At 36.5% G+C, this 26,014-nt stretch overlaps 1 protein-coding gene across 4 annotated transcripts in view; it reads left to right on the top strand.

The window, feature by feature from the left end:
• RBFOX1 (RNA binding fox-1 homolog 1) overlaps positions 1-26,014 on the top strand; it is a 1,436,581-nt gene that overhangs the window by 1,011,152 nt on the left and 399,415 nt on the right. For all 4 annotated transcript variants that reach the window (XM_075105333.1, XM_075105334.1, XM_075105336.1 and 1 more), the window contains one exon: positions 18,736-18,777. In XM_075105333.1, the coding sequence (XP_074961434.1) occupies positions 18,736-18,777 (42 nt within the window). The remainder of the gene's footprint in view (positions 1-18,735; positions 18,778-26,014) is intronic.

Raw genomic sequence — 26,014 nt, 5'->3', positions numbered from 1 at the left:
TCTAGATATTAAAGGGAAAGTAGAATATTTCCTCTTTTTTTCCCTCCTATAATTTGCCACATTTGTCTCTTAAATACAGACTCTCAAAAGCCAAAAAAAGAAAGGTGGTGCTTTTTTTTTTTAACATTTCCAGAGCAATAAGTCATCAGAATGATTTTCAGTTATACTGACAACCTGCTTGTTTCTTTTACAGTCTAGACAAAATGACATGTACATCTGGGTACCATTGGGACGGATTGTTGACTAGTGGCCCAACATTTTTTGCTTTTGAACAGCAGAATTGCTTTCATGTCGAAACTTAGGCTTTGATTCTTAATCTCAACACATTATCTTATATATTTCTGGGGTTTCTGTGCTATTTATTCCTGTGGTGGGATGTCTTTCGAACTGAATATAGGTGGTTAAGGTATCTTTTTTTCATTGATATTGTACATCATAATACTCTATTAAACGTATATGTGACTACATTTTACTTGTGGTCACAGGGGACAAACTTTCAGCTTTTTGAAATTTGTACAGTAAACACTGGGAAATCCTGTCAAGACCATCAATAATAATACATTAATATTTTAAATGTTCTGTATTCTTTCCCATCTAATTGAAGTCATGCACGTAGCATTTCTCAGATGACCCAGATGTGGACTTCTGAAGCATGTAGGTGAGCTAGTATGTAAGCCCATAAATTTAGTTCACTGGTATGCATCAGCAATGATGAGTACTCTAAATGTGCTGAGAATGGACTAGACTGCTTTTTAATGTGCAAACTGAGAGTGCTCATTAATGGAGAAAAGACAAAACTTCAAGCACCTAGTACTAAGCTTAAAATCATTCCAGCTCCACTAGAACACAGTATTTTCTATTCCACATAAAATCAGTTTAATTCTCGTCAGAAGTGACAGGACGCTAATGGTTCATTCAGGAAGACATTTGCTACTTAGGTATAATCTGTGTTACCCCGATCAAATTTGAGGTTTTCTAGCTTAGTAAGAGCTGACTACGAAAGCTAAGTAGGAAAGGGAATTTCTAGCATGTCTGGCAAAGTGCTATTCATATGTTGCTCATTACTTCTAAACAGGGAAAAAATAGTTTTTGCAACTTGGTTATTGGGCACTATGAGGAGTAAAATGCAGTGAAAATGGACTGCAGTGTTCTTTTATTTTATTTTTAGAAAATAATTCCAGACAGCAGAGAAGATAATTTATATAACCCAGAAATGAAGAATAGTTCTTTTCCTGTTCTTTGGGCCCCGGACATTCCACATTTCTGAAGCTGGAACATGACACGTACAACAAGAATGTATGGAATCTTTAAGAATTTTTCTAATACCTTCATAACTGTGAACTTATTTTCTTCTCAGAAAGAAGGGATCATAGATATATTTCTTATATAATCAGTTCAGAACTATCAAATAAAACAAAAAGTGACTCTCATCTTTCTTCCCCACTCTCCCTGGCCCCCTGTGGAATGTCAGATTTGTCTTTCTTACCATGGAGATGGATATTTAGAACACGACAGCAAAACCATTTAAAATGCAGAACTCATTCCATAGTTTATTTCATCTTCCACTCAATCCATTTTCCATCATAACGCTTATGGACCTGTATTCCTGCTCTCCACCCTTCACACCGGTTTTGCTTATGCTTTTGACTTGCTTTAAGAAACTTTTTTCCCGTTCTTTTTTTAAATTTTTATTTTTTCCTGGAGACAGATGGTGGCAACACTGTTCTCTCTAAATAAAAAACAGCTGGTAAGGTGCAAGACAAGTGTAGACCAACAGTGCATGTCTGTTTCCAGTGTTGAAAATGTCCCTTGGTTTTTCAGAGGAGCTGGTACATAAACTAAGCAAAGAGTAATTTCCCCACTAACTGTGACAGTAAAAAATAAAAAAAAAATCACTATATTTATGGCACATTATAGATTTGGTACCTTTCCATCCTGGCTTGCATATTTAAATCCAGACTTGACTTAAGAAAAATTTATTGCAGTCTAATAACTATAAAATACTAAGAGGAAATAAAATCAATGTTGAACCAAATCTTTGAATGCAAACCACGCACACATGCACACCATAAAATATTGTAGAATACTGCTTACTCAGTAGATTCAGCTCTAGGAATCAAACAGAACTGAGAAATAATATTAAAAATACACTGGAAATTAAAAAAAAATCTGTTTAATAGCTGCCTGCAAACTGTTGTTTTCATAAGATCAAGGTATTTTTTTATTCCCTTCAAGTAAAAAAATTCTCCCTATTGATAGATCTCTGCCTTGGACAGATAAAAGGTGGTTTGTTGTGTTTTTCCTTCTTTGCAGTGGTCTCAGTCACAATTCTCCAGGCTCCTGAATGTACACATATGAATTACAGCATTTCAGGAATAAAGCGAAAGGCTTTGGAAAAACCAAGACATCTCCATGATGTATTTTGAGGCTGGCTTTATTTACTGAAGAATGCTGCAGAGTAATTTTAACGAATTATTGTACCTTACTAGAATGCAAAGTGTACACCAAGCAAGAAGTACGTTTCTCTTGCCAGTCTACATCTGTAACTTGTCACATTTGCGCACATTTGCAAAGGTGAGATTCTAGGAGGAGGTTTCCCTTTTTTAACAAGAGGGCTTTATCTTCCTCAAAAACCAGACAGAGGTACAGTGAGCGCTGAGACTGGGGGGGGGGGGGAGGGAGATAAATTTTTCATAACAGATTTTTGTCTTAATTTAGAATGAAAGTGAATTTTCTTTTAATAAACCTTTAAAAAATAAATGAGCTTTAGCTTGTGGTTGCTCTAGAGCCACAGAATCTTTGTGGCTTGTGGTCTCCAGCTTTAACACCATCCGTTGGCAATGGTGCTCAGCAGCTGCAGGTTCTGGAAGCCTTAGTCAGGTACCTGGATTGCATGGAAGGTTCAGCTCCCTAAAACCCTATCACATCAGTGTGTCAGTAACTGGAGGAGAGGGGAATGAGCTCACAGAAAGCTGTGAGTGAATTATTAAGCTGAACACTTTATGCAGAATTTTCCATTGTTGTCGATCTGGCAAATCTAATAAACAAATGTCTTTAGCACCCTGTTTGTAACCAGTTCTAGGTATGCAACAAGTAGTTGCCGATTTGGTAACTTAAGTAAGACTTTTGCTGTCTCTGAACCTTTGTGGATTTTGACTGAAGCTCTTTTATGTCACCTGTCTCCAGTTTTGTCTGTACTGCTTGGTATTAGGAAGCAGCATGCTGTTTCCCTTCTGTGTTCTCCACTTCCTCGTTGTTTCTAGGCTTTCAGGACTATCCCACTGTCTTTCTAAACTTTGGAAATTCAGAGATGTTGGTGCCATGCAGCAGATGCAAGGCAAAGGCTGTATTTTAACTAGAGGTGCTTAGTTCCTGCAAGATTTACTTCTTTATGTAGTGACGGGCATTAAATACCAGAAATGCCATAGTTTAGACTTTTTTGCCCATGATTGACATTACAGTGTAATTGAGCCCAGGTAAGAATTCTTAAGCAGAAGTAGCTTTTTGCAATGGTAAATTAATTATTATTTTTAACGGCATGTGCATGTTTGAGGCACATTAGGAATTTTTATCTAAGTAGTAAGAGACAGCCCTATCCTAGAATATGCATAACAGAGACATAAGAGGCCTGAATTCAAGTCTCTAGACACAATTAGAAATCAAAACAGTTGTTATGATATACTGAAAAACTAGACAAGTAACCTAATGCAGCGAAGCATTCCCTACCCTTTTAATTGCTGCTTATCCTGTTTCAGTAAGTGAGGTAATTGATGTTTTACTCTCAAAATTGATCTCAGCGTTTCATGTAGTTAGCAGGCTAGAATGGCTTTTACATCATAACACTAAAAATCGATTAATCTCATAAACTAATCCCAGGCTTGCAACTTTGCTAAAACTGAAGACTACTTAGCTTAAAAATAATGAACCTGTTTGGATCTTGATTCCACTGGACTAGATGGTGATTAATCTGATTTAACCACACAGAACATCACAACACTGTTCCTGCTCTTTTAAATTCTCCTGTTCTCATTTCCCAACAAGGGCCACGTACATCAGAGCTTTGAGGAACTCCAAATTATTTCTGTGTGATACTTCATTTATTCCTGCTTAAGTGAAAGTAATTGTCTAGTATCATAGCAGACTGGCTAAATAGGGAGTGGTTTTCAGCTTGAACAGCTTGACCCAATACCTCTTTGGTAATATGCATCCTCTTGCAATTGTGGAACTTGCCTCAAGGCTTTGGGTTTAGTTTGCTTCTTGATCGTATATGCCAATAGCATTTGTGGAAGTAAAAGGGAGGAAGAAAAGAAATTATGTGCAGGCCAAAATGACTCTGAGTAATTTTGCATATTTATTACATTGCAAAATTTAGCAAAGTAAGTTCTGAAAAATGTGTTACGGTGTAAATGCAGCAAAGAGTTGTTACAAACATTGGAAACAAAGTAAATGACAAACAGTGAGTTAAATGATAACTTAATTGAGGCTATGACTATACTGTGTTGAATACACATGCTGTACGACCCCCCCGTGAGCAAATGAGGATGATATGTACCTATTGAATTGTGCATGCTAATTATTATGTTAATAATGTTATTACGTGATAATATAGTAATTTAATTTATAACATGCTGCAATTAAAACATATAGATACAGATAAAGGTAGGAGAGATGCTTCACCTTCTCTCCCTCCCCATCTCCCTTGTATTTAGTGCTATATAGATAGATAGGTAAGAAAACTTGTAGAAACTCCTTGTCCTTGATGACTTTCAATCTGGCTTAAGATAAGGCAGAAAAGCGAAGATATGTATAACTACATGAAGAAGAAAAGAGGTTATATTTATTGTAAAAAGAGATGATATTTAGATCTTTCATGTATGAATAGTAAAAGATTTCTGTGTCTTCTGACAGAGTTTCAGGTCACAGTTTACCTCACCTCAAAAAATCACAAAGATTTTTAGAGATGTTGGGAGCAGCATAACAATTATATGCAATACATTATTAAAATTATTTTGAAAGTTATAGATACAATGGAATTTTGAAGCTACAATTTCAAGCTTGTTATCATGGAGGTCATTGAAGAACATGACATTTATTTTGTGAAATGAACATGGGTGTGTGTACACATGCACACACACACAAGTTTAAATGTTTCCTTCTACTCTATTTTTTTGGACAGTAAAGCCATTGCTGTGGGCTCATTAAAAGGTGAAAGAAAATGTTTAACTTTGTCAGCTGCGCTGCATTTTTGCCAGTGATTGTTCATTTTCTTAACAGAAAAGCAAAGAACATTTTTAATAAGACTTACTTGTTCAAGGTAACCTTACCACTTCGGAGTGAGAAGAATCTACTGCCCTAATGGATGCTCTTATATGACAATCTGTAAATGTCTTTCATTACTAAGTGTCAAGGTTTCTCTAGGAAAGCTTTAGAAATTCTTGGGAGAAATGTTTCATTGCAGCAAGCTGTAGCACTGCCACTAAAAATATATTGCTAATTAAAGTTTATTGACATTCTTTGTAATGCATTCTTGGAACAAGTAAAAGCACTGAGCAGTTATTGAAGGCGAGGCACTGCATCTTCTGTAGTTAGTTAAGCTGTTTAGGAGAGGAGATTAAGGTACTATGCCCTTCCTTTCCCTATGTAGTTATTGGATTTGAGCATTGTGCAAAATAAAACACTTTCCTCTCAGGATACCAGTGCTGCAAAGGCTCAAAGAAACTTTGGCTTTGTCCCTCACTTTTTCACTTGCTAGCCATGTACAAATTGGGATGTAAGTTAAATACTTCCAAGGCCTAAAAAGTACATCTCCCCATGAAGGAAAACAATTTGGACTATTCAGAAAACAGTTCCTTCAAGAGACTGTTCCTAAGTTGAGCAATGGTGTTCAAAGTTACTTTAGCTGTGAGTGAATATAAATACAGAATTTGCAAGTCATACCTCTACAGACTTCATCCTGTGGGACACTTCTCATCACTAACAGACTTGCACACATTTAGCCATGTTCAGCTACAGTGCAACATTACCATTTTAGAAAAGCAGCATCTGTGTTTCTAATTTATCAAGGTGCATGGTCCATGCTGGTGGGAGAGGAAGCTCTTGAAGCATTGCTCTCCTCCACTGTGAATGGGATTCCTGGTTTTGTATATGATGGTTGAACCCAACATATACTGCAGATCCAGGGTTCCTCTGAAGCTCTGTAATTGCTATGCTGTGTAACACTGTACCCTCTTCCGAAAGATAGATAAAGAGTGACGAGGGGTTACTGACACGGGGCAATGGGTGCAGACTTTCCTAGACTGCCATTTTTCCAGAGGAGCAGGTAGGCAATGATCACAAATCACAGAGCAGATCTCGGAGGTGGAACTTTAGGACTCCTAGAAAAGCCCATTTAATTTGGAGCAGTCTGCAGATGTATGTATTATCCCATTGAGAAGATACCTGGCAAACCATCTGTTAGTGGCATAATCTGAGGCTGAACATAGCCAATGTTATTACGAGGTAATTCATGCTCTCTTTGTTCTCATTTACTGGAGTATTTTGTTCTCAATACTGCTGTGTTTGGCACTGCAATTACCTTGGTATCTTTTTCTTTTAAATGAACGTTGAAAGATAATCAACTGTCAATTGATACTCATTTTAATAATGCAGACAATAGACGGTAAACACATTACTGATTTTGCTTACATTATTATTTAGAATCATAGAAGAGTTTGAGTTGGAAGGGACCTTTGAAGGTCATCTAGTCCAAACAGATCTGTGATGTTGTTACTGACATCACGACAACTTGAAAATTGTTGCAAGTGATTACATAATTATCTTTAGGTGCAAGCAGAAGTGTTTGCCCTGTCTTGTCACATCTCTAGAGTGCTCTGAACCACAGCAAATCTATGATCATCTTTCTTAACGTGCAAGGAACAGGAGTTATTCTTCAGATGGTTGCCAGAAGACTTTTACACTTCTTTACATCTCTAAATCTAAAATTACTCGGTTCAGTAGAGTTCCACTGCAATTCTGTTGCTGTAAGAAAGAGCAGAGTACTGCCTTCGGTATGTAAGACTTACATTACAAATCAGAAACAAAAAAGGGTTTTTACACGTTGTACTAGTATCAACAGCTTTGAGAAGTGATTGTTTTGTGGCTCTAAGAGTCAAAAGTTCTGCCTGCCTGTATAACAGTTTTACTGGGTGACATTATCGGAATTGTAAAAAATGAGGTTTCTGAGAAATTAGGTTTCTAAGAAATGAAGTTTCTTATGGCATGTTTGGTCTTACAGCGTATTAAATATCTGCCTGCGGTTTCTTCTGACTGAAGCTTCTTGCACTTACAGAAATAGTCCGGAGAATTACATAATGGAGATGGGCTGTGAATCCTAATGCAGAGCGCAGGTCAAGCTCATGCCATGAGAGTAAGAACAGCCCTAGCGCTGGATGTTCATGTTCTTTCTTCTCTGTGACTAATTCATTCATTCAAAAACAAAGAAAACATACTTCTGGGTTTGGGTATATTTACTAAGTATCACACGTAGGGGGTGAAGGTCTCTCTCTGAACTTCATGAAGGTGTAATTCCTCCATGTCTTTGCTATGCTTTAGCAAAATAATATCACCTCAGGGGTCCACAGTTTGATAAATTAATGCAGTAAAGGCAACCTCTGCCTTGCTCAAAAGATTTTTATTATAGAACAAAGTGATAAGTGCAACAAAGAGTACGACGCTTGTGTCTTGATTTGGGGTTTGTGTGTGTGTGTGCAAGCACAGAACTTGTCATTGCATTTCCTGTACAAAACAAAAATGAATAATTTAAGACATTAATGACATTTAGATGCCTGCTTCCTATTGAAAATGTGGGTGGATTATATTTATTAACTTGCATCTTGCATTTATGTCCTTGCAGTTCTCTCCCAAGAGCTAAAGATAAGTACCACATATATGTTTCATAAATAATTAAGTTATCGACCAAATTTTCAAGCTTTAGGTAGAGTGATACATGAAAACAGCATATCACATTCAATGAATTTACTTCATGGTGTTCACCTTTTCTTTTTTGCAATCAAATTTTCCTGACAAGAATACCTACATAAAGTAATTGTATAGGCATGGATTACTTCTTAGTATTAAGGCTTAAAATTTGCACACAAATCCTGTTTATGCAAAAAGTTTTTACCTGTTAAAGAAGGAGAACCCAAAACAAAACCAAAAAAAAAAAAAAAAAAAGAGGGGGGGATGGGACGGGGAAGAACACTAATAGCTTGACCAACCAACTAAATTAAACTATAGTAGGACTGTGTTAATTAACTCAGTTAGAAACAATTGTAAAATTTATATTGCTGTTAATGTTAAAAATTCTAAGGATTTCCTATTTTATCTGCAGATGAATAAAGTAAGTTTTCCAGATAAATTTACTGATGATTGATTTATTAGGATAATACTGCAGAATGTGATTTTAGTATGTTTTGGATCATTTCTTATAAACTAAACTGTTACATATATACACACACCCATCCTTTTACTTTATAATACTCGAAAGAATAATTTTTTAATGAGAAAGAGAGTAACTCTGAGGAAGGGGTCAAATCAGAGTTTGGACATCTGTCAGTTCATTGGCTTCTTGCTGACCTGGCAATATCTTGTTTCTCAGACCAGTTCCTTCTGTAACGGCCTCTTCAGCCAATAATGTGGATCTGCCAGATAAAAGCTGTGTTTCAGGGGTTTTTCTAATTTGTCAAGCATCAGTGACTGAATGAACTTGACTTATTTTTATCAGCACATAAGCACAGCAAGTAACCTTCCAGATGTTTACTGATAACACGCAGGCAATGTCTATAGTAGCAATTTGTAACATAACTAGCTTTGGTAATTGTCTGAAAATCCATGCCTGTCTCCAATGATATCCTTATTGTCAGTCTTGTATTTTCTTCTCTTCCTTGAAGTGTCTGAGTTGTTATCTAAAGTTAGTATAACTGGCACCTTAACAGACTAGTATTAATTTTCTGTTCAAGTTATAAGAAACTATTTTATGTAAAATTGAAATTTTTACTTAAACCTTCTCAGAATTTTATTATATATTCTTGGCCTGTATTTTTTAGTCTTTGTCAGTTATCTTTACTTCAAAAAAGTCTACCGTGCAGCATATCAGATTTTCTTGCTGCTGTTACCTTTATGTAATGCAGACCCTTAGAAATCACTTCAAAAGCTAGTAGCAGTACCTGATACCCAGATATTAATTAATATATCTAGTTTCTTCATTCTATATTTACACTAGCTTCAGAGTTTATCGCTTAATTGGTATTCGTACCATTATCTGCATTAATTTTTTTTTCTGGGTAAAGACTTTAAGGAAAGACAGTTAAGATCAATTTTCAAAAAGTTACAAGATTTTACAAGGCTAAATGCTTGTAATAACAATATTCTTATGAAACAAAAATGCTTTATGCTGCAGCAAACAGTGTAATACATGTGATATGCCAGGCTTGGTCTGGTAGTGTTTGCATTCTAAGATAACATACTTCTAATTCTATACTGGTTGTTGCTTTAACATCACAGCATTTTTAATTACATTTTTCATAGTGTCCATTTATTCTTTTTAGCACAGTGCCTTTGCCTTCTGATTATTCCTTATAATACTTACTCTGTTATGCAGGGAAATTAAATAAAATGCGCTATAGCTAGTCTTTTTACGTATCAAAGGAGTTCATACTTGACTACGAAGTATAGATAAAGTTTCCCATGGGATTGTTCCAGAATTTAATTTTGAGGCTTTACCACACAAGTGGTTTTCTAGAATGGTACTTGCAAAAAAATATTTTTCTCTGAGACCTTTTTCCTAGTTTGTATTAAAGTGTACTGCAAAGTAGTTCCCAGTAGAAATGCACCAGTGCCATAATGTTCAAGGGTTAGTCACATAGCGTAGATGCAAAATAAACATAAACCAGTTTTTGTCTTCATGGTGCTTTTCACAAGGGCAAAGCAGAGACCCATGGTTCCTGAACTTGTTATGAAAAAACAGGCGGCTACTTACGTTACAGGATACCATGTGGGAGCATGGGAAAAGCTGCAGTCCTGGCTGGTGTTTTGCCACCTTGCAGGCCTTTTACTTAAAGGGGTGTCAAAAAATGAAGAGCTTCCAGGCTATGCTGCAGCACCGCAATTTTCCTTGCATACACTCAGGAAGCCAAAGGCAAATTTGGTAACACAGGTATCTTTGATCTGCAGCATGCTTTGGGCATCTCGGTAAGGCTATTTAAAACAAAACAAAAACCCCCAAAAAACCCCAATCTAAACCCCAAAAAACTGTATTTGCCAGGTAACAATGTTGTTCAAGCAGTATAGATAATCTTTCTGAAAAAACATATCTTAGCCTGAAGCCAAGAAAAGGTAAAAATCAGACTTTGGGGTTTCTCAACTGAGTAAAAGAGCCATACTACCTAAGGAAATAGTTGCCTACAAACTGTGTCAATATATCAGGGTTTTTACAGTGTTTCTATTTTATTTTTGGAGGCTTTCTATTTCTTTGCCTCAGTAAAATTATCCTGTTTGAAATATTTTGCTAATTTCAGGGTAAGAAGAAAAGGAGAGGGAGAAATGCCTATAAAACTATAGATACTTTTTTTATGGAAGGCGAGATGAAAGCATTTATAGTTTTACAAGGATTGTAGCACTAGACTCTTTTTCTTTTTTTTTTGATGGAAATGCTTAATCTGAGCTCAATGAGCCATAATAATTGCCTGTTTCTTCCAGTAGAAATAAACCCACTTGTATGTGACATTTGAAACCTTAACTCTGTTTAGTATTACCCACAGAATTGTAGACAGTTCTTCACCCAAATATATTTATGACAGCAATGCTAGTCGATATACGATACCAAGCCAAGGGCATTTGAGAATAAATCAGTTCCTCTAGCTACTGCTATAGCACAATAACTGATGGTTCTAATAAAATCCCATGAAATTAAAATTCTGTGCATGCAAACATACTCACATAGCCAAGAGAAACCTGAAGCTCTCTGTTCTGGAAGAATTTGTATATACATAGACATAAACATTCTGTACTCCTTTATATTAGTAACACAATGTTACACAAGAAGTCTATAGGTTTTCAGCACTGTATCATCTCATTAGACTCTCGTCAACATTTGGGAACTTTCAGGAGTCATATGTACAAAAAAATGTAAGCTGCTCATAGAAGAGGAGGATCATGCCAGTTACTCCTTGAGGAAGATTCTTGATTTTGTGTTCAAAAGCCTCTCGATGATGATGTAAGTTACTAACAAAGGCTCTGAAAACCCCACTTCCAGTTCAAATCATCCTATATGTTTATGTAGTTACTAATATTTTTAATGAGTCTTCTGTGTTTGAACAACTCAGGCTCTACTTTGTGGCAATGTGAGCTCTTGGGATGGACTTTGTTTCTTCATTTGTGTTTTGGTTTTCACATGAAGTACTGAGAAGCCATTTTAAATTAATACACAGCATTATTTATACATTTATGTACAAGTCCATACTCTCTCCCCATATTAAATAACTTGAAGCATAATTTCTTCTGAATTCTGTAGGGCAATGAGATAATGAAAACTAATATGTAATAAAATGATGCAAGGGAAGTGACTGTTTCCACATTAAATACTCCAGGCAGCAGCGTATGGTGTACCTTCTTGTGTAGCACAGCATGTTTGTGCAACACGGCAAGGAAAAAACCCAAGCATTTAATTTTTGAAAGAAGATTGTTACAGTCAGATGAGTATCTAATAAAAGACTGATACGTGGATTTTGCAAATTGTATGAAATGGTATGGACTGTCTCAGAGTATGTAGTGAAATACAGCTATTGTAACCATGCTGGAGTGATCTCTGGTTTTAGATCAGCTTTTTAGTCTATGTATGAATGAAAAGAACTATGAGACCTTAATCAGCTAAATAAGCAATTACTAACTGTGAAGTTACATTCCAGTAAAAGCACTGTAACTGCAATCAGTGCCAAGTCTTTCTCATCTGACTCATGCTCCACAGTTCGTATGTAGGTATTGGCTGTAAACTATCCTAAGCATTTACCAGTATTGTTACAATTCAGGTAATAATATTTGCGTTGTCCTTTTTGAGGTGGAAGAAGAAAGATGAAAATGTTGGAGGGCCTTTCCTGGAACTACTGTTAGAGTAGGTGTCTTAAGCTGCATCGTGGATAAGTAGTACTGGTGTGAATGCTTGCTGGAAACAGGATGGCTTCATATACACTTTTTTCAGAATTTTCAGAACAGAGGCTAAGTCAGTTTACCGCAAATGTTTGTTTATGGTAAAATACCTAGAGTATACAAGACTTCAGCTGTCCACTCTATCTTTCAAAAACTGGGACTGTGCTCCACTTCTAAATCCTGAAAGTATTTTGAATTTGTAAGTGCAAGACACATACTTGGAAATGTTGTACTGTAACAAAAATGGGTTTTCTTTTACATTTTAAGCAGAGTCTTTCTGTAAAAGCTTTGTCACCATCATATTGTTCTCTCTGCCCCATAATCTAAATCCTTTCTTTAAAATGACACTTAAAAACTTGGCATTAAAAAAAACCTCCCCAGGTGGACCGTTAGTGTTCCTTATCAACTTGAGTAATACTGTTGCCCTCCCAGTCTGTCCATTACATCTGTAGGTGGGTGCTATTTTCTGTTTGTTTCAATTTCTTCAGAGCTAGGGCTTGCAAGTCCTTAGGAAGAGTGGGTGACTGATAAATATACTTGAAAGATTGCAAATCTCCCACCTGCTACTGGTATTTAAAGGAAACAAAACATACTTCCCTGATCTATTCACGTTCATGAACTCACTAGAGCATGACACCAGCAGGTTGCACAGTATTTCCAAAGGGTCTCTTTTTGTTTAAAATGATGGAGCCTGACAGCATGAGTGTCTTTTAAGACTGTTGTCTTATAAAAAGACCTTTAGTCTTGAACTATTGTTCAAGTTCTTCAGAAATTTTCCCTTGATGAAATCCTTTAAGGAGAATCAATATTTTAGGCATTCTTCCACTAAACTCTAGTATGTGAGAGCTTGACATAATGACAGTCAACATATTGACCAGGTTCTTGATGCAGTCTTGAACTGAAAGAAACAAATGGTTCATTGCAGATAGTTCAATCCAGAGACATAAGGAAGTAAATTTAGGATTGAGAAGCACTGTATTTAAAATTACAGTATGTGAACAAGGTTTGCTTCTAAGGTCTCTTGATCATTAATTAAATATGTTGTGGCTTTCAGTTTTTCTCATTTATCTGTACAAGTTTACATATTGTAAATGCATTATTTATGTTTTCCCTTAAGTGCTTAGTACTTCCAGGATGTTTCTCTTAAGCTGGCACAGAGAGCAAAAAAGACAAAATGAGACTGCAAATTTGGCACTGGGTAGCAGCACAGAAAGCCACTTTGCCCAAATGAGCCTTTATCAGATATATTTTAATAAACTTGAACTGATAAATTTATATAGAGACAGATAGATGTCATCATTCTTTAAACCATGAAAAATATTTTTTCATTAAGGTAAGTTTGGTTTGTTTCATTTTTATTTCTTTTTAAACTCATCCTAATGACGCATTATCACTGAGCCTTGCTGCTTTTGTTCTGGAAAACTTGTAGTATGAAGGGTAATGAGGGATCTATCTACATGGATGCTCACTCTCTGAGGGAAGCCATCACTGAAATGGAATTTGTTATGGCTAAAACATACGGTTTCGAATCAAACCATTTGCTGAACTTTGAACAAAGGAAATTGCTGCTATTGGTGTGTCCTGCGTATCTCCCCGGTTGTCTTCCTCCATTTCTTAAATTTAGTAATCAGAACACCATGGACGTGGTGGTAGAGTGAGTCAAAATAGTTTTTAAAATACAACTCTCATATTCATAAGAAATATGTTTGTTTTAAAACAAATGAAAGTTGTTGTTCTGTTTGTTTTGCTGGCAGATGTGGTATAACAGTCAGATGTTAAGACACGGTCGCCCTCTCCTGACTTGTACATCTTTGTTCTTTGTCTCTCTTTGCCTCTCTATTGTATTTTCCCGTTGTTCCTAAATACTTCTTTTCAAACTTAATTAATATTCCTGTTCTGGTTCCTGTGTTGTCATATATTTATCAATTTTATATTTAAAGTGGCAGTGGCAGATAGACTTATAGATGACTAACTAAAACACAGAATTAATTATCTGCTTAAATAGTCAATAACTATAACCATTTCTTCACTCCAGAAATATTTGATACACTTTTTTGTTTGTTTTTGTTTTGTTGGGGTTTTGAGTTTTTTGTCTGTTTGTTTTTCTGTTTTGTTTTGTTTTTTAAATTTCTCCCATTCCAAAATTCCCCCCTCCCCACCACCACCTTTGGTTTCCAAATCCCCAGCGTTACTGGACACTTGCATGTTTATATGATTAGTGTACATGAAACCAGATGTTCTGAGTCAGACCCAAGGTCTGTAAGTCCCAGATACCATCTTTATAAATGCCTGTGGAAGAGGGGAGCAAAGCAAGCACCTCCAGAATTTCCTTCCAACATCTAGGGACTTTGTGTGGCAAAGGTGGTGTCTGTGCATTTAATAATCCTTTATGAGTTTTTCTTCATGTTTTTTTCTCTTTTTTTTTTTTTTTTTCCTTCCCCTACAACACCTACTCCATTATTTACACACTGCATGAAGAATCCTCTTTTTACTTAGTTTGGGTTGAACTGGCCTCCTATTATATTATTTTAATTTGTTGCCATCTAGTTGGTTGTTCAGAAGAGAGAAAAAGCAATCTAGCTTTTCTATCTTCATGTTATTTTTGATTTCATAGACAACTACGCCCAGCTTTCTCTTTTCCAGGTTGAAGTATTCTGTTTTTCCTACTTGTCCCTGTCTAGATACATTTGCTTTTCTTTAACCACCTTTGTCACCTTTCTCTCCAAAGACAGAATGCTTGCAAATCTTCGCAGCTAGTGTGAGGTCAGAGCCAAAAGTTTCATCCCATGGGGAAGAGGGCAACATATTCTTTTGAAGGGTGATGTTAAAGGTACAATCTGAATATATTTCCCTCTGTATTCAAATGCTAATAAAATATTAAACATAAATTTCAGAAAGTCTTTCAAAAGAATCTTCACAATCATTTCAGAAGAGCTTAAACTAATACTATAGAATAGTTTGCAGCTGCTGTGGAGTAAACAAAGTATCTTCGTAGTTTACCTAAACATGCAGGCAGCATGTCCAGGCCCACCAACATGATAGGGTGGGTGAAATGGGAAGAATCGTTAACCTCTCCTTGTTGATGTATTTTATCGAAGAGACTAAAGTTGTGAGCCATGTGTGGCTGTGCAGTACAAAGGTAAGAAAATCAGAGCATAAACATGTTACAGACGAGATGGAAGGATTATCTGATTATAGCAGCATTTTGAATAACCTTTTATCTCCTGTTGACTTTTATGCTGAACACCTTTTCTACATGACTACATTTTTTGGCTTCTTCTGAAACTTTAAAAAGTATTACTACTACTACTGAAGTATTAGTAATACTTAATACCTTCCAACATTGCAGCTTTACTACGTATATCAGGCAAATTATGAAAAATACCCCTGTTGCAAAAGTTATGCTTTCAAGGCATCTGACTGGAGAAAACAGGCAAATTTGCCAAGAGATGCAAAAGAGAGTTTGAGAAAATTATGTTGAATTAAATAACAAGCCATCACAATATTCCAGTTTTCTGTAATGCACTGCATGTTCTATTATGTTCTCCTTTTTTCCCTTTGTTTCATTCAATTAATCACCATGTTGTTTGTTCAGTTTTCATTGTCTTTTTTTTAGTACCTGAAAAGTACCCTGAGAAATACTGGAATTAATGGTAGAGGTTGAACATTTCTTCTAGAAAAATAGCTGGTACATCTAGAACACAAAGTATAGAATGTAAGACTGACAGCCTTATCTAAAGAAGCTGACCAGTGAAATATTATAAAGACCAATCATTCTGGATGATGTTCAGTTTGCTAAGAGGAGCTCGCGTGCTGTTAGTTTGGCAAATGACTTTCTTCATTTCTTTGTGCACAATTCTATCTACCAAAAAACCATAATGATATCTTTCATGTGTTATGACTGCTCAGGACAAAACTGAATAAGGTAGTAGTAGTGTTGTTATGTTTATAGAATCATCCTACAAACAGAATGGGGAACTTTAAATGGTTATGATTTTAAACCTGTTATAACATCTGTAGGACCATTGTCTAGAACAACTATTCACATTTTAACCTTTTTTTTCTGAAAACTGGAGTTAAAAATCTCTGGTGTGGAGGATTACACACAGAAAAACCTAAATAATAAAAGTAAACAAAAAGACAACCAACCCCTCCTACCCCCTGCTCTCCAGGAAAAAAAAAATACAACAAACAAAAAGAAACCCAAACAAACAAACCACAACCCCCAAAAAACCCCCAAACCCCACCAAACCAAAACCCCTGAACTCACTCCAAACTTGGACTGGATGATCATCGTAGGTCCCTTGCAACTGAAATATGCTATTGTATTTTATATTTTTTTGAACACTGACATGATACATCTAGAGCAGACTCAGATTTAGCTAAAATTAACTCTTGAGACTTATGTAAGTACACTTCTAATGCAGATTGATAAAACATTAAAGTAATTTATAAATGGTGTGAAGGTATGAACTTTGAAAATTGGAATTATTAGTCTGCAAGAGATAGTCACTTTAGCTGTACTTAATTTTACTCTTTAGGGAAAGATTGTAAATAGACCTGTGCTGAATTCCTTTACCTTTTGTTCCTTGCTAGAGTACTGTAAGAAACATATCAGCATATCTTGCTGTTAGATTTGTAGTTTTGTACAGGGCCTTTGTTGGAAAACTTGCATTTTATGTGTGTGTGTGTATATATATAAGGTTTAGCTTGTAACTTATTAGGACTCATTTTTTCTGTGTTGAAAAATGGGCTGGCAGTTTTATTCTTCTGTAAGTAACTTAACTTTGTCTGAGAAGTTCCCCTTTTCATCATCACAACAGAGTAAAAATATCTCATACAAAAGGGTATTGGTTCATGCTTTAACTTTTTGTAAGTGTAAATTAGTGAAAAGTGTACTCTGAACCTCTGAAAATATCTTTAGAAAATGTTGCATCAGATTTCTTTTTCATGTTTTGTAGATTGTGTTTGCCTTGTATATTAATTACAGAAATAGCAGTGATTGCACTTTAATGCTTATGATACTCTAATGATTCTATAAGTATTCTAAGCATACTTTATTTTAAAAACAAAGCCAAAAACAACAAACAAAAAACCTCTTGACACAGGTTGGACAATTCAATGTCTTGAGTGCCTTCTGGAGTGCCTGAGCAAATCTTTCGAAGTTTTATTAGAATCATAGAATCATTAAGGTTGGAAAAGACTCAAGGTGCGGCCTCACCAGTGCCAATAACAGGGGCACGATCACCTCCCTGCTCCTGCTGGCCACACTCTTCCTGATACAAGCCAGGATGCTGTTGGCTTCTTGGCTGCCTGAGCACACTGCTGGCTCATGTTCAGGCGGCTGTCAGCCAACACCCCCAGATCCTTTTCCTCCAGGCAGCTCTCCAGCCACTCTTCCCCAAGCCTGTAGCGTTGCATGGGGTTGTTGTGACCCAAGTGCAGGACCCAGCACTTGGCTTCGTTGAATCTCATACTGTTGGCTCCAGCCCAACGATCCAGCCTGTCTAGGCCCTCTCTAGGGCCTTCCTGCCCTCCAGCAGATCGACACTTCCCCCCAGCTTGGTGTCATCTGCAAACTTACTGAGGGTGCACTCAACCCCCTCATCCAGATCATCAGTGAAGACATTGAACAGGACCGGCCCCAACAGTGTGAGCCCTGGGGAACACCACTCGTGACCGGCCACCAACTGGATTTGACTCCATTCACCACCAATCTCTAGGCTCGGCTGTCCAGCCAGTTTTTAACCTAGCACAAGAGGTCCTGGTGGCAGGGTTGAGTTAGAAACCAGGGAACTAGGAAGCGAGCTAGGAACTGGGTGTTTCAGTGCTGCTGTTCAGTTTTTTGAGCTCTTTCTAGAGGAGCCCCTTTCTTTTTGGCAGGGTGGTGACTTCACAAATTGTGCTGCTATTGACAGATGACTCACATCTGCTGTTACTTGGTAGTGGGGTCTTGCTCAGCAGCCAGCTCTTAAACTCTAAGAGTGTTTCTCATAAACCTGGCGTAGCATAAAGACAGCAGTATGGAAAAAGATACGCATTGGAATCAAGTCTTCAGATTTCTTTTTATACCAGATCAGAACTGGAAGTTGTCACAGGACTAATTTTATCACTTCTTGAAGCTCCTGTATCTTTATTTCTAAGGTGTGCTGTGAATATATCATGGTATCTTAGTAGTGGGATATTCAGAAATATAACACAGGGTTGCAATTAAACAGAAAAAAAGGGGAAAGCTGCTTCCTGAATTGAACTGCCAATGTGATCTTTAAAAAACTTAAAAATGCACAGGTACTTCAGACTTGTTTTGGGTTCTGCTGTTAATTTCCTTTGGACCTTTTTAAAATTAAGAGAAGTTAAAAAATACTTTTTTTTTTTTTGCAGTAATGATTCTATCTAGATCCAGAATACAATATTGTGTTTAAACTCATGGCTGTGTTACCAATATTTATTTGTGTAAGATATGTAGACCTGGCAGCTTTGTTTTGGCAAGAATGCTATGCTTTCAAAGTTGTTCTTTTTTTTTTTTCTTTTTGTTTTTCTTTTTTCCTCTTGTAGAGTACAAAGCAACAGATGAGTTGTGAAAGAGAACAACTAAGGGTAAGTGCAATGATATGCAAAATGTTCTGTTTGTTTAAAATGTAAACAGAATCTAGTTTGTGCTATTGACAGATGGGTTACTTTATTTAAGAGGAACATATTTATCTCATTTGTTGCTTGTTGGTAAATATTGTAGATATCTTGGTATAAAACAGTTACAGTAGATAAAGGTGGTGTTTTTTTTCCATAATTTAGTGAGATCTGGTAGTAAATACCTCTTTACAGGAGGTCGCTTGACACTCAGTGTGCTCTTCCTATGTACCATGTGAAGATTTAGTACTGGTAAAGGTCACTATGTTCCTCACACTTACTCCACTACCAGATTGTTTCAAACAAGACACTTGGATTTTTTTTATAGGATGTGTGCTTTCAGAAAGAAATCAGTGCTGGCAGAAAAGGTCCAAGTATTTTAGTGTGTATATTGGTTGTATACAATCTGTAAACAAGATGGAGTTCCTGAACCTGGGTTGCTGACCTTTATTTGTTTCCCCTTTTCCTATGTTAATGTGATAGCGTTTTAAACAGGCTGTAGTCCCTGCTCCCTGTAAATGCTGTGTATGCTACATATCTCTGCAGGTGCTTTTTCATCACAAACATGCCCTTGTTCGACTGATTGATTCTAGTATTTGTTTGGAAAGGCAAAATAGTTTTCATTAATTAAAAAAAAAAAAAAGCTTTTGGGTCATCCGAGTGTTCCTTAATAGACCTACATTTATTGATACCACACGACAGGTATTTTCTTGAAATCCCGTATGTAAGTAGGGAGAGGCAGGCCTGAAGGAAGTGTAAGTTCTTATGTGAGCAAAAGTATTATTGGCAATAGAAAAAGCAGCATTTTTTCATTTGCAGTTTACTAAGCATCAGCAGTGCCTGCATGATTTGCAAGTATAAAGGATTTACTCTAGCCTTAAAATAAGTTGTGCAGTGTTCTTAAACATCCATCCATTCATTAGATTAACTTCATCAACATATCTAGATGCTTCAGCTGGTATTCACCATATTTGCAATGGGATTTTTGGTAAACAAGTTACACAAGAATGGTGAATCACATTTTGTCCTTGATTCTTTTCTTGCTGATGTGACTGCATTTCTGTTGTACTCAAGCTGAAGTGACAAAGCTTTGTTTTTTCAGTAGTAATGTCTCAACAGAGCAGCTGTTGGAGTATTGCAATAGTACCTGAAGGACAATCTTTAAGAGGTAGCAGTGCCATGAGAACAAAGGAAGTTTTTATTTGGTTTCATTTTTTATTAATTAAGATTTATCCTTTGAATGAAGAAAAACATTGTTTTGAAATATAATGGGAGGAGGCCCCTAGCTCTTTCTTCAAGTAAATATGTGTGATTTTTCTAAGTAGTGGCTAAGATGTGATGCAGTAGAACTTTCAAATGTCCTTCTATTCCAGTATTACACATTTACATCTAACAATGAGCTTGGTGCTTCTGATGCCTTTGTGTCATATCAAAATGTAACTTTTCATGACAACTTAGGAAAAAAACCCCCACATCTCTAGTCTACTAAGATTAGGTACAGCTCCTTCCACTACTGCTGTGATGTTTCTGTTACAAGAAATATAGTTAGTGTAAACTCTGTTCCTGAGGCTGGGATGCAGTGAATGCAGCGCACCACCCTGCAGAGTTAGAGCTTGTGGCTGTAGTACGAGAAGTATAGCCACAAAGGAGTCTCACACAGACAGATACAGCAAGAGCAACAATTAGAGTGCCGGGCACAGTGGTGCTGTTCCTTTCCCCTGCTTGGTCTTCAAATGCCCAAACCTTTACCACTGTCCAGAATCTATTCTAGTTTACAACAGCTCATCTGCTGTGACAGGAGGTCACAGTGAAATTTCACTATACTGTGTGGAGATGTTTTGGTCATAGTTCAGTGCTGGCAGCTTTGACCCTCCTTAGTCATGCTGTGAACAGCCCCCCGCTGCCAGGTTCTGCACCTTCAACACCCTCACGGTGTACCTTGACCATTCTGTCACTTTTAGTTGCCTCCATAACTGAGCAGTGCTGTAAAGAAATGTTTAATTGCCTGAGTTGGATTTTTCAGGCCTGCAAGATTTTCTTTTGGCGTTTGTGACCTATCATGAATACTTGGGTGTGAGGCAGACTCTTCACAACAAAATATTGTTTTGTCCCAACTGAAAGAATGGAACAGGAATAAAACAACAAAATGCCAACATCCATCTGATTATTACGCTGAGTTAAAACTACATTATACTTAGATCATCTAATAATACAATAAAAAAGACATATTAACTCCCACCTTACGTCTAAGGTAACAATGCATCTGTCACTCTCGTTTTTTGATTCCTTGGTCATTCTTTAGTCTAAAAGTCGTGAAGAATTTCCAAAAGAAAGGCACTTTAAGAAAAGCTTGTTTGAAGCATGATAGTGCAAATAAATAATTAAACATTGTGTGGCTATAGAAAGAAATCTCCAAGTACTACTATAATCATTTATTCAGACATTTCTCACCTCTCATCTGTTTCATTGGCTTTTAAACTCTAAATGCAAAACAGAGACTCACTGTTCTGGAATAAAGCATTTAGACTAATGAAACACTTATTCTTATGGGGCCTCTGGTCATTATACATTATATTTAAAATGAAAGATAATTCTAATAATTAAGGAAGTGTGTATATTTTAACCCTTTTCTGCTCAAGCTTTGAAAATGACAGTTACTACAAGTTGGTAACTTATTCTCCTTGCCAGCCTGATACAATTTCCAGCTAGACATTTATGTTTATACCTGAATTATTTAAGTGAGAATTCATACAGAAAGCTATGGGCAATTTTATCTCTAGCAGAGCTGTTTGGGGTTTTTTGGTGGTTGGTTGTTGGGGTTTTTTTGTTTGTGTTTTTTTTTTTTTTTTTTTTTGTTTATTTGTTTGTTGTTGGTTTTTTTTTGTTTGGGTTTTTTTCTTCCCCCCTATTTGGCCTTATAACACAAGCTGACTTTGGTATAATTCCATCCAATTAAACAAAGCGTTAGTGACATTTTGTAAGTTTTCCTTTCTCCTGGAAATGATTTTCATTACTATGTACTGTCTTGAATATTTTTTTTTATATTTCTGTAATTTCTTTTTGCTTTCTAAACTGGCTTCATTTAAATCAACTTGTACTAAAATCTAAGGTGTCTTTAAAGGGAAATTGACTTATCAGTATCGGTCCCTCCAGCTCCATCCATGCAATGCTCTTCATCAATATTTCCTTCAAAGAAAATAATGATACTGTTTAGTCCTCCTTATTCTGCATTGTGTTCTCCAATCCTGATTTATAAAACCCTTCTTGGACAGATACACCCTATCATCTTCTCTGACTCTTTCCTACTGTCACTTGCTGCTTTATGGGGTGCTGCGTGGAGCTTAATGTAATTGTCATTCTGATGCATTATAAATGACCTGTAAAGACACAGAACTAGCTTGCTCAAAATCATTTAAAAGCACTTTTCTTCTCATATTTGGGTCTGAAAAACAGACTTTGAAACATGAATGATACAGGTTATTTAAGGATGTGAGGAAAATCAGGATACCAGCCCTGGGTAGAAATAAGCTGTAGAACATAAAGCTGTAAAAAAGTGTAGTGACAGCCTCAGAAGTGTTACTGCTTCCACTGAAGCTTCCTTACTGTTTTGACTTTAACCTGGGATTTTATTTTTTGTGAGTTTAAAGTTTATTTTTTTATAAGCCTATAAGTTTACATAATGTCCTTAGGCTAGCTTAAACCTTACTGAGCTTTACTCAACCTTCCTTTCAACTCAGAAATTATTATTTTGCATTATCAACTCAAGGTAATTGTTTAAAGTGAACTTCTGTATCTGTATTTACATGCATGAGTTTTGCTGTATAAGCTAATGATTTTGGTCCTTGTGCAGCAAAACTTGCTGAGCTCTCTAAGGTGGGCATAGTGCAATTTTAAACTCTAATGTTAGGAGGGTTTATAAATGTTCCTGTGAATACCAATGAGGTCTAATGGTAAATGGTGTGATTAACTTCCTTGATCTGAAATTTCAAGTGACCCAGTTGTTGCTCTAATTAACAGCTTCTTTCACATGCACTTATTATTAAGATGCATTATATGCAGCCAGGGTTCTCTGGTCTGAAATATGGCAAGGGCAGGGTCTTACTATCATCTTGTATTTAATATCAACTTAGATTTTTTACAGTACTGTAATTTGCAAATGGAAGTCCTGCATTCAATATTGTTCTATTTGTCTTGTCTTTTATATGGTAAATGAAATAAACTGTGACATGCAGCCAACAATGTATTAAAGTTATGACAGGTAGAGGGAAAACAAAAGCAAATGCATTTATGTCCAGCATAATTTTTAAGCTACTATAATCCTGCAATATTTCGTTTTCTTTGTGTCTTTGTTAGTTGCATTAGTCCATCAGGTTGTAAGGTGCTTAGCTATATAGACAGGGGTTTTCTGAAACTTCTCAAAGAAAAATTTTTAAGCTTGTCATTGTGGTATTTAGTTTTCTGCAGTGATCTAAGAATAATCCGCCAATAACTTTTGTGTACAATGTTCTTCTCATGCACTGAAGAGGTAAACTGATTTAGTGGCAGATGCTAATTTTTTTTAATCAGTTTGAGTTGGGGGGGGAGGGAGGAGGAATAAAGTAACTGGAGAGAGGAAAAGAATCAGAGTGGAAGTGATTTCTGAAGTACATGTTATTTTTTAGCATTTTCTGAAATAATTTACTATGGTGACAGCATAGCAGAATTTATGTGGTGGCTGGCCAAAGAACCTCTGCTTGCAATCTCTACCTCTTCCCACACTTGACTGGGGAAAAGGAAAGGTATATCAGGTTGTTTCATGAATCAGTGATGTCTTATCTTGTTACCAGAAAAAAACACAGTAATTCATAGCATTCCTGCAAAACTGGGCAGCTAGTTCTGGCCATTAATAAAAATTTAACTTTCCTTCTGGAAAAGCTCTCGGTATGCATTTACAAACAACAGATGTACGTTTTGCCTGGGAGAGCAATCTGGAACTACCCAGTATTATACATCCTTCTTTTAAAGAAAGAGGGTTAAAAGAGGAAAAGCTAAGAGATACTAGTAGGCTTGGATCGATCTGATGTATGTTTACTACTTGTCCGTTTCTTAGGAATTCACATAAGTTATGCTGCATTTGACATGCTAGACAAGTGGCTTAAAATGATCCTTCTTCAATTTCTGTAGTTATTCTTGCAGTGAGCTGTATATGTCATCATCCATGTAGGTGTATGGTGAAGATACAGGTAGGTGAGATTAATAAGAAGGCGTTGTATTTTTGGTTCCTGGTCTGTATGACACATTGATGTGGAATGAAATTGGCGTAATCTCACCATTTTACAAACTACATTCCCAGTGGTTCCATAAAGAGAATTCACAGCATAGCTATAAAAAAAATTATTGGAACTAAGATCTAAAGAAGAATAAAAGGATTGTAAATAGTCCACCAAACTTTTGGGGAAGGGGGGTTAATTGTAGGGATGTGATTTCATTAAAATTTTCACCTAGCTTGAAATTAATGTGTGCAAAAAAGAGGCAACCAAAGAAACATGGTAAAATCACTTTCAGTCCTGCTGGCAGTTCTGCTATACTTTAGGCACCTTCCTAAGCAGAGTAACTTTTTTAAGATAACACTGGCCGCCAATTTGTTGTTTAACCGTGGTTACTTTTAAAAAGTAACAATGGCTGGGTAATGAAAATTTTTATGGTTCATGTTTGAAGTGACATAGCTTCTCACAGCAAGGATGCTGTTATCCTCTTAAAATGATAATTGCTAATATGCTCCTTTGATCAAGAGAAGAAAGAATGTTTGCAGCGCTTACCTTTGTGAATAGTGATGGTGCCTCTCACTTCAGGTTTCTTTAAATTCTTTCAGAAAGAGTAAAGAAGCCTTTAGGTATTTCCCATATCTCTGCTGATGATGGAATGCCTTTCTGAAAACCTTCCATTCCTTTCCTGATCTCTGATTTCCTGATCTCTTTCTGAGAACTGTAGGCAGAGGATTCTGTTGGTCAAGTGCCACTTTCTTTTGAATTCAGCTTTGATTTTTGTACAGTCAAGTATTTTCTCAGTATGGTGCTCTGTAACTGCTGAAACTGAAGAGTTACAGTAATATGTGGTGAGGCTGAAGCAATGGTTTCAGTAACTACCCATCCATTTAGCGAGTCAGACAGATTCTGTGTAGAGCTGCAGCACACTATGGAATTCAGCAGCTACTCGACATATATTTAAAGTCATGTTTGTATACAAACAGTCAAGGATAGGGATTTGGTTCATGAGGCAGTTCACTAAATCAAGGTTCAGGAAGCGGCAGACTTTGGAAGGGATAGAAGGGAATAGATTCACATAGTATAAGGTACTGAACCAGTCCCCAGCATTAATTCGATATTGTGGTACTGTCTTTGTCTTGCTACAGAAATGTTAGCAATAGACAGTACTAGATTCCCACTGTATTTGGGAACAGCTTTTGCACTCAGAACAGCCACTTTTGCTACAGATTTTCTGGAATGACTTCATACAGCTTCTTTTGCAGAACACTCACTGTGCTCAGTGATGCTGTCCCAGAAAAGAAGAAAGGTTTTCTTGCTTATTTTGTATTTGTTGAGAGGGAGCCCTTTTTTCACATAGCTTTTATAATTTCTCTTTTATCATCTTGAAACCAGACCTTTAAGTGCATATTTTTAACAGTGCTCATACTACCCTGACTTCTTATTTCAACCTCTACTGTTGCTTAGTTAATTTGACTACCAAACATCACAGTCATCTTTAATGTCACACCTAATTCAAGCAGAAAACACTATCTAGTTTACTCTCTAGCACAATTTGTTTTGGTTGGGTTGGGATTTTGCAGCTTTATGTTTGGTTGCTTTTGGTTTTTTTCCCCAAGGTGAATCCACAAGGCCTTTCTGTCTCTGGGTGGGGGGTTGAGTGGTTTTGGTTAGGTGGTGGTGTTGGCTCATACTATATGTATTACTATCTGTAGGTTTTTTTTCACTTGGGTCCAGTGAAAAACACACAAAAAGCTTTTCAGCTGCACATACATGGGCTGCATTTTTAACACCCCCTTTGGTCCTTCTGCATGGTGGATTTCTACTCTCATTTACTCATACATCAAATAACTGACCGAGCAACTCGATTTTTAAAGGGAATAAGACAGGCATCAAGAGTATTGTAAATAACTGAAAAGAATAATTTACATCAACAATCAAAATTATGTAGTGTTATTAAGATG

Source organism: Phalacrocorax aristotelis, chromosome 10 (genome assembly GCF_949628215.1).
Source record: "Phalacrocorax aristotelis chromosome 10, bGulAri2.1, whole genome shotgun sequence".
NCBI classification, from domain to species: Eukaryota; Metazoa; Chordata; class Aves; order Suliformes; family Phalacrocoracidae; genus Phalacrocorax; species Phalacrocorax aristotelis.
Note: the sequence above shows the minus strand (reverse complement) of the source record. Positions and strands in the feature narration are given on the sequence as shown.